This window comes from Pelobates fuscus, chromosome 7 (assembly GCF_036172605.1).
Source record: "Pelobates fuscus isolate aPelFus1 chromosome 7, aPelFus1.pri, whole genome shotgun sequence".
Taxonomy (NCBI): Eukaryota; Metazoa; Chordata; class Amphibia; order Anura; family Pelobatidae; genus Pelobates; species Pelobates fuscus.
Window position 1 is genome coordinate 78,979,724 of NC_086323.1, and position 14,152 is coordinate 78,993,875.

Here is a 14,152-nt window from a genome sequence, read left to right on the forward strand (position 1 = left end):
ATCTTACCTTGGACTGAGTCACTGTGAGTGTAAATACAGAGTGAGACCTTGAGCTTTTGTCATTCATTCCTGTGGCAGCTGTAGCTCTCTGTTTGTTCCCCAACTCCAGCCAACTCTACAGGATAATTAGAAACATATGAGTGACAACACTACCAATATGAAAGTCTCTCCATCTCACCACTTTCTCAACATTACTCCTTACACGACAGAAAGGGCAACCAGATAAAATTTCAAGTAGAAAAATAAAAAGGTTTATTTTTGGTATAAGTTGGGGTGAGTTAAAAACGAACATAGAAATTAACAAAGTTGGAAAGGTAGTCTAAAAGACAAGAAGGTAAGGGAGAGCAGCAATTCATTACCTGAATATCTTGAAAGGACGACACTACATTTCTAAAATAAAAATAAAAAAAATATATATACACATTATAAAATGGAAAATAAAAATGCACCAAGATGAAACGCTATCAATATCTGAATAGTGATGACAAGATTACGTTGACTTACGTTGAGAGATCTTCCACATAAGGTCCATGAAGTGGATGTTCCCTGACTCGGAGCTGACAAAAGTGAAACAATAACAAGTTCAGATAGTAACCAGTTTACCAGCAGTAGTTGCCCTAGTGGCAACTACTCTGCCCTATTCTTTATGCTCCGGATGTACTTTAAACAGGCAAATGTTAAATGTGCTTTTACAGACAACCAGACATTTTACTACTTGGGTTGGTTAGCTCAGTGGAGCTAAACTCAAGAGGCAGCAATTGCCCAGACCACCTGCCTCACAAAGACTTATCATTGAGCTAAATTGGAAAGTCTGTGGACAGCCACAGAAAGCCTGGGCAGGGGAAAGAGGACTTGCAAAGGCAGTAGACAAGAGCTATGCAAGCTGCTTCAGATATATCCTCAAATTAAATGCATGCCTTTTTTTTATTGGAGATATATCAGTTTATTATTATTATTGGTTTAGGCAGTGGAGTGTCCCTTTAACTATTCAAAAGGCATGTGTTATATTCCAAAGGAGCTCCAACGTTCAAACAGTAAAGTTGGCTGCCTTCTTAACTCTCCTGCCTAGTAATCAAGAATGCACAATATGGAAGGGGGGAGAGTTCACATGCATTCTGGTGACTTCATCTGCCAGAGCAAACAATCAATGTCAACATTCATATTGATAATGGCAACCATGCTACACAGTAAAGGGGGATGCTAAGTACCATAACTACAAACCCCACTACACTGACCAGTCCACAACATTAAAACCACCTGCCTAATATCATGTACCAATTAGATGTAGAGATACGACACAAGATCGAAGTCTGTGAACCTCTTGAATACATAGGGAGGAAAAAAAGTAATTTGAATGCCGATTTTGAATGTTTGCCCACTGACAAATAAATGATCAGTGTTAAGTGGTATAAGAGAAAAATTGAATTGCTGTCTGCTGAATTTAAACCACAACAATCAGTCTATAATTTTAATGGTAGGTGCATTTTAACAGTGAAAGACAGAACAAAAAAATGAATTTAAAAAATCCAGAAAAACATGTCAAGAAAGTTATAAATTGATTTGCATGTCAATGAGTGAAATAAGTATTTGACCCCTTCGACTTAGCACTTGGTGGCAAAAGCCCTGTTACAAATCAGTCAGGTCAGACGTTTCTTGTTGTTGGCCACCAGGTTTGCACACATCTCAGGAGTGATTTTGACACCTGAGAGCCAGAAATCTTGCTGATAGGGGATCAAATACTTATAAATTGATTTGCATGTCAAAGAGTAATTTTTTTTTGACATGCGTTTTTATGGATTATTTTTTGTTGGTTATTCTTTCTCTCACTGTTAAAATACACCTACCAATAAAATTATAGACTGATCATTTCTTTGTCAGTGGACAAATGTTCAAAATCAGCAGGGGATCATATACCTTTTCCCCCTTACTGTATACACAAACAATATCTAGCACATAATCTCAGAATGCTTCAGGATTGCTTCCACACTTCTCTGGAACATGGCATTCTCACACATCCCAGTGTACTTATCAGGAAGCAAAAAGACAAGGAAGCATAGCTTTTAATCAGTACCTTTGCTGGCTAGATTGCACGTACAATGTATAGGTGAAAAGATAATTTCAGACTGCATTTAGAACAACATTTGCTGACATACACTTTGTAAAATAAGCCTTGTTTTCCTTTGAGTTCCTCTTTTTATTTTAAAAATGGCCCAAATGCCTTGCGTATACATTATTGCATCTTGGGTAAACGCAATACAAGCAAATTTTCACACCATAACACACATCTAGGATTCAAATTCTTACCGCCTGCTTAGTCTGTCCATTGTCTGCTTTAAAAGCCAGCAAGTCATGTATCTTCTCATTGTACACTTCAAAATAGCTCATTTCCAAATTAAAGGAGATCTAAAGAATGGGTTGATACAAAAACAAGAAACATTTTATAGTAGATGTTAAGATGTCTGAAACCGTTCTCCAAGAAATAATGTTGTCCCCAGTTTAACTTAGACCCCAGAACTAGTGTTCTGATTTAATTTTAAAATTACCTTGCTGCATTGCATGCCATTACAAAAAATGCATTCAGTATTTTTCTTTTCATGAGAATGTCTTGAAATCAGTAAAGTCATATCGTTTTTTTATTTGACAAAGATTAAATAATGGAAGCATGTTATGTTTAAAATTGAAAAGGGGGGCGGAGCTTGAACATCGAGCTGAGCAGTCGCATGCCATGCGAGCTCCTGCACAAGCCGACAATTTTCGGGGTAATACCCCCCTTTCCAGCCTGAATCCTGGTACCTACACTCATAACCCTACCTGGGGACAAGTTGCTGTTCATACTGACCCCACAATCAAGCCAATGAGACGCAGGGAGCCCACAGAGACTAATTGCGGCCTGCAAGTGACCGAACAGAGGGAAAGGTGGCAGACTTCTCTGCTCTCCTGGTTACTGAAAAGGAACTGCCTCAGTCCATTTTATAGTACATGAAGTCTTATGTTAGTTACGCTAACATGTTGTCTACCAGTCTTGTCAGGTTTATTTTATGTTATGTCATTCCTTATCTCGAGCTCTAACCTTCTCAAAGACTGACTGCAGTTCTAATGGGAACTTAATCCAGTTCATCGGTTGTTTAAGCATGATTAATATACTCAAGAAACGCTAATTGATTAAGCAATGGTATACCTATCTTATATAGCATGTTTTGCTTATGCCTTAACATGATTATTATTAAAAATAAAATAAAAAAATTGTTTAAAAAAAAAAAAAAAAAGAAGGTGCAGTATTGCAATGTGCCACTATTGTCTCTTGTGAAACGCTGGTTATTGCTATTGTGGCATATCACGCCTGCCTGCAATCAAATCGCACTACAAAAATAAAGAATTTTATAAAAAAGGAAAAAGGAATGAGCATTTTCTACATTTAAGGCCGAAGAACGTAATTTACAAGATATATACATATGGCATTAGTACCATACGGAACTGCCCTTTAAAAGTGCAATATTTACTCTGAACTGATAAAACCCAAGTTTATTCAATAGCTCAGATGTAGTTGCACCATTAAACCAAGGATTTAAGGGTTTATTCACGAAACACCATTTTGAACTGAAAGTCAGATTGCAAATTTTGGGACTATATTGAAGATGGCACAAAAAATCCTAAGTTTAGTGAACAGACACCAAAGTAACTATAACAGAAAAGATACGTAGTGATATTAGAAGATTTGGAGAATACAATTTTGCCCAATATAGGGCTTAGCAGCTTCAATGAGCCCCCAATGTCTTATTTTAAAGAATTACTACTTTATTTAAAAAGTAGTATTATAGGGAAACTATAGTGCCAGGAAAACAAAGATATAGCTCCCTATAGTGCCCCCCTATGTCAAGGCCCCCTGCCTGTGGTGCTGAAGGGGTTAACAACCCTTCTGTCACTTATCTGACTCAAGCGCCGATGTCCCTTAGCGCTGGTTGGGGCTACGTTTCCGCTCCTCCCCCGCTGACGTCAGCCAGTGGGAGAAACCTATGCATTAGTACTACCCTATGTGGATTTCTGGTGACGCTGATGTCCTCATGCATAGCGTGAGGACGTCCAGCGTCAGGCGAACAAAAGTCGCCTAACGCTCTGGAAGTCCATCTAGGGGCTGTCTAGTAGACAGCCACTAGAAGTGGAGTTAACCCGCAAAAGATAATTATTGTATTTCGTTAAAAACTGCAATAAATTAGCTCTGCAGGGTTAAGGGACCTGGGACTGTGTATCCAGACCACTTCAATGAGCTAAAGTGGTCTGGGTGTCCCTTAAAAAGGTAAATGAGCACCAGAACCACAGTTTAATGCAGGGCTTGACAAATCCCAGGCGCATTGGGTCTGTGAAATGGGGGCAGGTGGGGAACAGAGACGATTTTACCGGGAGTCCTGCTAGTTCTCTGTGCGGCCACAGCACCGGGAGAAAGTAATTACAGTACACTTCCTCCCGGTACACCTGCGCACAGAAAGCTACGTGGGGATATAAATAGGAGGAGTGAACGGGCTGACCAATTCCAGGTGCCTGGGCAGAATTCTTAGTCGCCATGGCGACCTTGGGGGGTATTAGTCAGCCCGTTCACTCCTCCTCCTATTTCAATCCCCACATAGCTTTCTGTGTGCAGGTAACATCGTCTCTGTTCGCCACCCGCCCCCATTTCACAGACCCAATGCCCTCACACAATTCAGAGACCCGACCACCCGCACAATCGTTCCCCTTCACGGCTACAGCACCGGGAGGAAGTAATTGCATTTCCCTTAACTTCCTCCCGGCGCACAGTGAGCTGCAAGTGATATCGAGACAGGTGTCTTGACCAGCAGCAGCCCACTCCCATTAGCCGCAGCCAGCCCCACCAATCTAATGTCTTCTGCTGTGTCCAGTACCACTGGACCCCAAGGAAGCCACTCTCCTGTGCCCAAAAAGGTAGAAAACAGGAGAGTGGCTAAAAATATCTATTCGTTCACTTATTTTTTTCTGTGTGTATATCGGTCGTGTGTGTGTTTGTGTATTTGTCTGTGTGCATCAAATAATAAATATCTTGTGAGTGTGTGAGAGGATGTGTGTCATTGTGTTTGTGTGTGTGTCTGTCAGTGTGTCCTCCAATCGCATGGGAATGGTGTTTTTACTCCCCTGTTTTCCAACACCGTGCCAGTCTCAAGGCAGCTGGCCCACCTCCATACCTGAGATTAGCAATTACCAATCAACATCTCATAGTGAAGCATTAAAGCAATGCAACTCTATGGGTAACGTTCTGCGCCGTCTCCACGCTGAATGTAGTTTGAGTAACTGCCACACGAGGTGTTACTAGGCAGCAAGGTAAACACTGCCTTTTCTCTGAAAAAGCAAAGCTTACATTGAAAAACCTACAGGGACAGGTTATAGACACCAGAGTCACTAAATTAAGCGGTAGTGTTTCTGGTGACTATAGGGTCCTTTTAAGAATTGTATTTTTGACGATGAAAAAAAACGTGCTCCTAAATATTTTAGCTGGCAACTTGATTGAAAGAAATGTTGTTTAGCCCTGGTTTAATGCAGCTGTTCTAGTGCAAAGAGATTGCCTAAGGACATTTCTGGTGGCTGTCACAGTCCTGCAATCTTTACAGGGTCAATGTTCAGGAGACAGACACCAAACACTCTCCATGCAGATGCATTTTCTAAAGCATCTTATAAGGAGATGTTGATTGGCTGAGAGAGTAACGACTAACAAAGCTGGGGCAGAGTGGTGGCCACAGAGAACACAAAAGGTAAGTAAAACTGTTGTATTTCCAACATTTGAATGCAAGACATGATACAATGACTACAAGTATGCAGTTTGAGTGATTTTTGGTAGATTTCTCTTTATCCTATATTGTCCAGATTTGTAATGTCCTGCTTTTCCTCTGTTCTGGTGAAAAGCTCAGGACACAAAACAAACTATTTGAAATTGTAAGATTTACAAATTTACTGACGTTTGAACCAGACATAAAATACTTTAAAAATCCATATTGATATTTTTATTCATAGAAGAATGAACATAAATAAATAATTGATAGGGAGTAACTGCAAAGACTCTGAGCCTTTTAACTCACTATTACCAAGTTAAAAAGGGATACTCCGGGTGTCATAATAAATAAAATGTATAGAAGCCTGCTGAAATGGTTATGATACTAGGAGTGCCGTTCCCCAGAATATGCAGAAGTCGGATGTTGATCCTGCCTGTTATTCATTGGCTGAGAGTGTCAGCTGAGTCTGTGCATGGTATATGCACAACATTTACAATAGCCAGCTTTCAACTATTTTGCTAATCACACTGCTGAAGGTGGAATTACCCCTCTTGCAACCAGCATAAATATTTCTGTATTTGCAGCACCACTTCAAATTACTCAAGTGGTCATGGTGCTTGGAGTAACCCTTTAAGTTTGCCTTTCAGTCAGGTGTTGACGTGGGTCAATTTGGAAGAGGTTGGTTTTGAAGTTATTACAATCACCAGGACATACTTAAAGACTAGAGAAATCTCAACCTATCCTTCCTGGTAAAGCATTTTTTATATACAAATAAAATATCACATCAGTCGGAGGTAGTATTTAAAAGCTCAGCAAATGGGTGATCTTACCGATTGTTTTAGGTGCTTGTCAATCCGAGAAAAGAGATCAGCACAAAACCTTGGAATAATACCTGGTTCTTCATCAAAACCCATCATACTAAAAAACAGAAAAGCAATAAGCCATAGGTTATTTCCTTACATTTATCCCTCAGGCAACAACTTGCTATAAAATCAGTATTCGGTCATTCCTATCAAAGCTCGCACTTCCACGTGAACGATCATTCAAGTAGAACAAGGCATGCTGTTAAGCAAGACAGAGGGACGGGTGAGGGCATTCATAAAAGCGCAGACTTTTATTTTATATTTTTTTTTTAAACCAGCACGTTTATAAATTGGGACAATGGGGATGTATTGTTAAACACCCCAGAGCTTCCCTTTAAAGCGGCACTGACACCGTCTAGAGACTTTGCCGAATTTGCAAAGACCCCCGTCGATGGCATCACCGTTGGGTGTCCGGTGGCTGGAAGGGTTTCAGGTAAAGGTAAGATTTAGTTACCTGACCCTGTCACTCACAGGTGCATGAGTGAGAGTATAGAATTAAGGCCATGGAGGATCCAGCGAGATCTTATATAGACAGCCATTTCCCTGCAGCCGTTACTGGTGACTGCTGTCGGGATTGACACTTATACTCCGCCCTGATTCTTAGAAAGTCAGGTGAAGGAGAAATATAGAGACACAGTAGTCCCTTATTTATCTCTATATATCTCTTGACTGGTGTGAAATTCCATCACAATCAAAACTAAAAAACAGAAAAGCAATAAGCCATAGGTTATTTCCTTACATTTATCCCTTAGACAACAACTTGCTATAAAAATCAGTATTCGGTCATTCCTATCAAAGCTCGCACTTCCACGTGAACGATCATTCAAGAAGAACAAGGCATGCTGTTAAACAAGAGTTTATGAAATACTAATTTTTCATTGAAATTTTTGTCAGTTATGTTACTTTGATAATTTCCAGGTGTAATGAATAACCCTGCTGGATTATCAGTGTACGGTGATCCAAAATCTACAAAACACACGAGTTTAGTAAACATCAAACTGTAGTAAACTGAAAATACTAGGCCAAAATTGGGTCATTTGGAAGCATTCTGATAATGCTGATGTGGTTTAGGTGTGTGTGTGTAGTATTCCTTTTAAGAAACACTCTAAGCACCAACACAGTTTAGGTTCATTTTATAGGTTTTGGTCTCATAATCATGTTGTGGTTTTCTCCACTAGCAAAAAGTTTTGCTAATCCAATAAGAAATCAGTGTGAGCCGAGCTGCTGACTTGACTGTCATACAGCCAACCATGTTCTTCTTATCTGTATGATAAATCAAAGCTGTGCTAAGGGGATGATCTCTCATTGGCGGAGGCAAGTATGTACTCAGACTAGGACTAATAAGGAAGTTGCTTTGTTTAAAGAGAGGGTGTGTCTAGGCAACTTAATTACATTAGTGAAAGCTCCATTTTATGTATAAGCAAAACTAGAGAAATTTGAATGTGGAGAAAAATACAGTATATAAACTGAAAAAATAAAAAATATGAAAATATATAGATTCTATATATAAACAAAAAAAAAAAAACACTTACGTGTAGGATTTTCCTGATCCAGTCTGGCCATAAGCAAACAAACAGGTGTTGTATCCCAACATAGACCTTTCTAACAAAGGTAAAGCTAGCTTTTCATATACAAATTCTTGACCAGCATAGCTAGCGTGAGACTTTTCCAAAGACCAGAAGGAGAAGTCATATTGGAAGCTGTGATTCTGCTTGGAGTTTGGATGTTGCAAACACGTCTCTTGTCCATTCATAGACACCACCTGCATGGCATTTTCACTTATTTCCCTAAAAATAAGCAGGCAAGTTAGACATTAGCATCAATTAACCAAGCATCAGAAAAGCCTGTTTAAAATGTAATTGCAATATGAATCACAATGAAAACATCAGTTACCTTCGTAAAATATATGTCCCTAGGGCAGGGCTCGACAATCCCAAGCGCCAGTTCGCCATCGCAATTAGGAATTTTGTCCTGGCACCTGGGTTTTGTCAGCCTGTTCCTGTGGAAGCGACCAGCTGCAATAGTCCTGCTCTACTCCCTTGCGTACCCTGCTGTGATGCTGTAAACCAAAAATCACCCAACGACCCGGAAGTCCCTCTATTGGCTGGTAGATAATAACCTCAAAAGGTTATTATTGCAGTTTATTAAAAGGGACCTATTACCCTGCACCCAATCCACTTCAATGAGCCAAAGTGGTCTGGGTGCCTAAAGTGTCCCTTTAAGGACAGGATCCTCATTGGACCCCTGCTCTCCCAAAAGGTAGGAAGGCTGGGTGGAATAAATGTGTAGTAAAAACAAATAACCTGTGAGAGAATGTGTGTGTCTTTCACAGTGTGTTTGTTTAGGTTACTGGCCCCCTCCAAATCGCATGATAAAGGTGTTTTTACTCACTGTTTTTCCCACGCTGTGCAGTCTTGAAAAATCAAGCATAATGCTCGGCCAAATTAATACTTTCAAATAGGAAAGCCTGGTGCACTATTACGCATGCACAGCAAAATGCTGTGGTGATCAGCTTCGCCCCATTGAGATGCATTGAATCAATGCATCTCTATGTGGAACATTCAGCGCCTCCATGCAGAATGTGGAGACACAATGTAGTTGCTGAACACTATGCAGCACTGAGATAGAAAGCACTTTAGTGGCCAGCTGAGTGACAGTCACTAGAGGTGTTACTAAGCAGCAACGTAAACACTTAACAGCCTGCCGGAACAAACTATAAATACTAGAACCACTACATTAAGTGGTAGTGGGTCTGGTGACTATAATGTTCCTTTAAGAATTGTGTTTTTGTTGTCGAAAATTAGGCTTCGTAAAAAAATAAATTAAAAAAAAAAAAAGCACTGGCTCCTAGATTCCACGCAAATTTGTCAAACCCTCCCCTAGAGCAAACATTCATGCAAATAGATTGGAAATGGTTCACTTACCTTTTACTGAAGGGCCGAACACGAACAGCCACAGTCACTGCACAGTTTTCCTCTGATGAGCCATGATTGTGTATATTAGGATGAAAGCCAGCCGATTCGTCCTTAACACACAGAGACTCTGACGGACGGATTATTTCCTGTGACTTTTCTATTTGGTTTAACATACTTGGCTTTTTACTTTGGGTACTAGGCAGAGTACTTGTTGGGCGCTTTGGTGTTAACAAAGGACTTCTATTATCCCGAGTCGATGAGGACCTGATTATTCCAGGTGTATCAGTCTTTGGTGGTTTTGGACGGTCCAGGCTGCCACATTTTAGTACAGGTATCTTTGTAGCATCTTGCCCCACCTTTCGTGGACTGCTTGGGACATCATTTCTCTTTGATCCTATTGTAACCCCCTTGATGACCTGCAGTCTTCTATTGTCTTCTGATCTTTCAACATTTAGGTGATTTTGAAGTTTTATCCCATTTACTGATGACTTCACATGAGATGGCTTTTCTATGAAATTGTCCAATCCTTTCAATTTAGAATCAAATTTTGAGTCTGCAGGATCCTTGCTAATTTGGACTTCCTGGGTGATAAGTAAAGCAGATTTTGTCTCCTGCTGTTCCACAGAGATCTTTAGCTTTAAAACATCTTCTGGAATATTTTCTATAGATTCCTTGTCAGTGGATCCAGCTCTCACTCTCCTTTGTAATGTTAGACGCTTTTCAGTTACATCCAGATCACCAACATTCCTGTCTGGGCCAGTCTCCACATGAGGAGGTTCCTTGGTTATTGTCTTCCTCTTCTGCAGTACTAATTTAGTCTCTGGCTTTGGTGGTGTTGAATAGTTTTTACATGCGGAGAGTACATATGTTCTGTTGATCTCTCTGGGTTTGTTAAAAGTAAATCCTTTCTGTGTCATTATGACAGCTTCTTAATAATTATACAGATTTGAATAATATATCCTTATGAGAATTCCACCAAATTGTTTCAGAGCATGTGAGTTTGTATTTTTGACAATAACAAAACTTGGTACTTCGAGAACAAGACTGGATAGGCTACATACACTGATGAGAATCACCTACATCTTTAAAGCACATGTTGACAAATACCTGTCAGGCGAAAGAACAAAATCAGTAACATAAATTTGCCGTTTTTTTGATAATACAATTGTGTTTTTCGCTTTCAAAAATCCTAAGTAGCCCTTGTAAAGTGCTGTATTTTCGTTCATAAAAATACATACTAATATCTGCAGTCCTGTATATACAAGAAAAGCTGTATTTTACTTCAGAATCTAAAATTCCGTATTTTATTAACAAAATATAGTGCACGTAGACCCAGATTATACATTTGTTTAAAACTTATGTTTTAGCTTTTTGAGAAGTCTAATAGCTATAACTTATTCTTTCTCCCAGTAGCTGCAGCATACATATGAATATTTCATTAAACGGTTTTTAATATACACACAGAAAATAGCAATATCAAATGTAAAAGGGTTGATTCATAAAATGCACACATATTTATTATGTAAACAAAGAAGACATACAAAATGCATAGAGATCAACGTGGAGTGTACATTAATTTATTAACACATAGTAATATAATTATTCCAGAACTGCAGTGCAATCTAAACATAGTAACACTTATTCTGATGTGTCCTGTTGATATATGTGTGTTTGCCACAGAGAAAACAATGTATACTTTCAAAGAGCTAGAATGGAAGAGGCTGGTACTCACATAAAATAAACATGCAGGCATTGATAAGGGTGTGGGAAGTGGACAATAAATCCTAGAGTCTTACCAGTTTGGAAAATAAACCTTTTAAATGTAACCCCTTCCCTAATACTGGCACAATACACTTCAGCAGTGGTGTTACCTTAGATTACGTCATCACCGCAGACCCCACTGTAGCTCAGCTTTCTCAGCCCGCTTGACTCGAATGAATTTGAATTTCCCCTTCGCGTATTGCTATTGGTCGAGTTTCGGGAAAAAAGGCGGTCTCTGGCGCATATCTAATGTCGTCACGATCCGCGTCGGCCATATTTGTTAATGGCAATACAGTTTTTTTTTTTGCAAGGAAGTAATAAAAAGCTATAAAGCAAGAAAAATGTTTTCCTGTCTGGAATTTTTATTTTTTTTAAAAAAAATGTTCGAAGACCACAGAGATGTCATGTACGTGAGTCTAATAATGAGACTTTATAGACAAGTGACATAAATGTGGGGATTTTGAGGCAGACTTTTACAAATGTAAATTTTTTGCCTTTTTAAAAAAAAATTAACTTATTAATTTGTAAGATAAATAGTAAAGGCAGACACTGACAAGATTACTGCTAACTTGACTGGTGCACAAATTATTTTGAGAAAAAAAATAACATAGCAATAATAAGTAAAAACTGGGGCACCCTCCTCCTCCTCCATAAAATCACCCAATATTGGAACATTCTACACAGTTTTTTAACATGACAGGCAAATAAATGTTGCCACACAACAGTATTTTCCTTGCTAATTATAGCAGTACCGTCCTCATGTAATCCTTATCGGTGAATTAGATAATGCCATTAATAGCGTGATTTCCCATTTGAAGATACCGCCGATATCTTCAAATGGGAAATCACACTATTAATAGGCAAATATGTAAATGACTATTGAATGGTATCATAGAAACATAGAATGTGACGGCAGATAAGAACCATTCGGCCCATCTAGCCTGCCCAGTGTCATACCGAGTATCATAACTGGCACCTAAATAGCCTCGCTCCTCCTTCCTTACCCGCCTCGTCTCCCTGATGTGTGTAACACTAATAGTTGCGTTGCGTCATTTTCCAAATCCACCTCACGCCTAAAGTAACATATATAGTCTCTACACATTACTCTAAACACTAGGTGATTTTTAAAAATAACACAACTATCAGTGTAACATTCATCACAGGGACCAGGCAGGTAGGGAAGGAGGAGTTAGGCACTAGGCACTTGCTAAGGGACTCGGGGAGCGCTAATGGTCCACAGGGTAGGAGGCGCAATACTTGCTTTGCCGCGTAACACCACTGCTTCCAAGTGTCCCTATTTTGGTTAAAAATCTCTATGTCCCTCTTAACTATGAGTTCCATGTTGTTGGTGTGGCTGAGTGTAGAAACAGTAATGTGTCTTTAAATTACAATAAATGTGTTTAGAAGTAAGACTGTGTGAATATGATACATTGTTCTTATTCTACTATAGTTAAATAAATTTTTATTAGAAAGCCCCTGATCACACTGGCACTATCCCTACTTTGTCTCTGTATATCCCTTGACTAGGTTGGAATTTCAGTGAAATTTCAGTGAAATTCCAACACAGTCATAATGAATATTTCGTTAAAGGGACACTACAGTCATCAAAACAACTTTAGGTTAATGAAACAGTTTTTGTGTATGGATCATGCCTCTGCAGTCTCACTACTCAATTCACTGCTGTTTAGGAGTTAAATCACTTTTGTTTTGGTTTATGCAGCCCTAGCCACACCTCCCCTGGCTGTGATAGTGTAGCTTTAAGATTCTATCTTTGTGGAAAATCTCGTTTTTTTATATGTGGGGTAACAGTGCCGCTTCACAGTTGTGTTACTGCTTCCGGAACACAAGTGACATAGAACCTACTTAGCCCAGCCCAAACCTTCAGTTCTCCGACAAAAAATAGAAACTCATTCAGGATTTCTTTAATCATTCCTGACTGTAGATTATAACTATAAAAACCATTGGAAACACCACAAATAAAATTTGTAAAAAAAAATGTGAAGTTCTTTTTTTGTTGAACAAACGTCCTGAAGATTTGTTTTCCCATTTTATATATTATATTATAAGTTCCAACTCACAGTCAGTGTAAAACTTGACGCCTGTGTTTTGCCTTCTCAGAAGGCAGGGAAAGCACATAGTGAACAACAATGCGACAAATACCGTATTTTTCGGGGGGCAGGGCTTGACCGCCATTCTGGATGGACACACTTTGCATGGGCTCCGTGCCACGGCTCCCCAAAAACGCTTTTTTAAAGCAACATATCCACTAAATCCAGACAAGCTGTTATGGGAAGATCACGCAGAAACATTTCTAGACTACCCGGTGTGATTTTTATCAGCCTGCCCGGAGCATACTCAGCGGCACAAGCGAGATCGAGCATTGCAGCCTAACCGAGGGCAGGGGAGTGAGAGAGTCGACCGATCTCTCTGCCCTACGTCCCTTGGGATAGAGCAAACCAACCGACCTGTGCCCCCCAATGGGGGTTATCCCGGTGCCCCTACTAGCAATCCCAGCCATAGGTACCTGTGGACACACAGAATACACGAGAGCCCACAGTGTCACCTAAAATGGCAGATGCGGTGGACAGGCCTGGGGCAGACATCCTCTCCAGGCTTGACTTGCTCTTTGAGGACTTCTGGAAAAGAATTAAGGAGCGCCAATACAGACTTGACCCGCAGATCCCACATGCCCCTCCAACCCAGGGGCTCCCACCTCGCTCCTAGAGGAAAAGGGCTGCTAAAGGCCCAAGGCGCACACAACAATGGCAGAGGCGCACATGCCATCTCCCACAGGCTCTTACCATGAGCAGAAGACCCTCAGCCCTGCACAAGCGAGAGC

The 14,152-nt window shown here is 40.0% G+C and overlaps 1 protein-coding gene across 1 annotated transcript in view; it reads right to left on the reverse strand.

Moving 5' to 3' along the window:
• KIF14 (kinesin family member 14) overlaps nt 1-11,493 on the reverse strand; it is a 54,748-nt gene extending 43,255 nt beyond the window's left edge. The window contains exons 1-8 of the mRNA XM_063426132.1: nt 11,424-11,493; nt 9,562-10,659; nt 8,170-8,424; nt 6,605-6,692; nt 2,305-2,403; nt 505-557; nt 360-390; nt 8-115 (exon numbers count right to left, since the gene is read on the reverse strand). Of these exons, the coding sequence (XP_063282202.1) occupies nt 8-115; nt 360-390; nt 505-557; nt 2,305-2,403; nt 6,605-6,692; nt 8,170-8,424; nt 9,562-10,469 (1,542 nt within the window). The 5' untranslated portion in view covers nt 10,470-10,659; nt 11,424-11,493. The remainder of the gene's footprint in view (nt 1-7; nt 116-359; nt 391-504; nt 558-2,304; nt 2,404-6,604; nt 6,693-8,169; nt 8,425-9,561; nt 10,660-11,423) is intronic.
• Nucleotides 11,494-14,152: the final 2,659 nt, after the last annotated feature.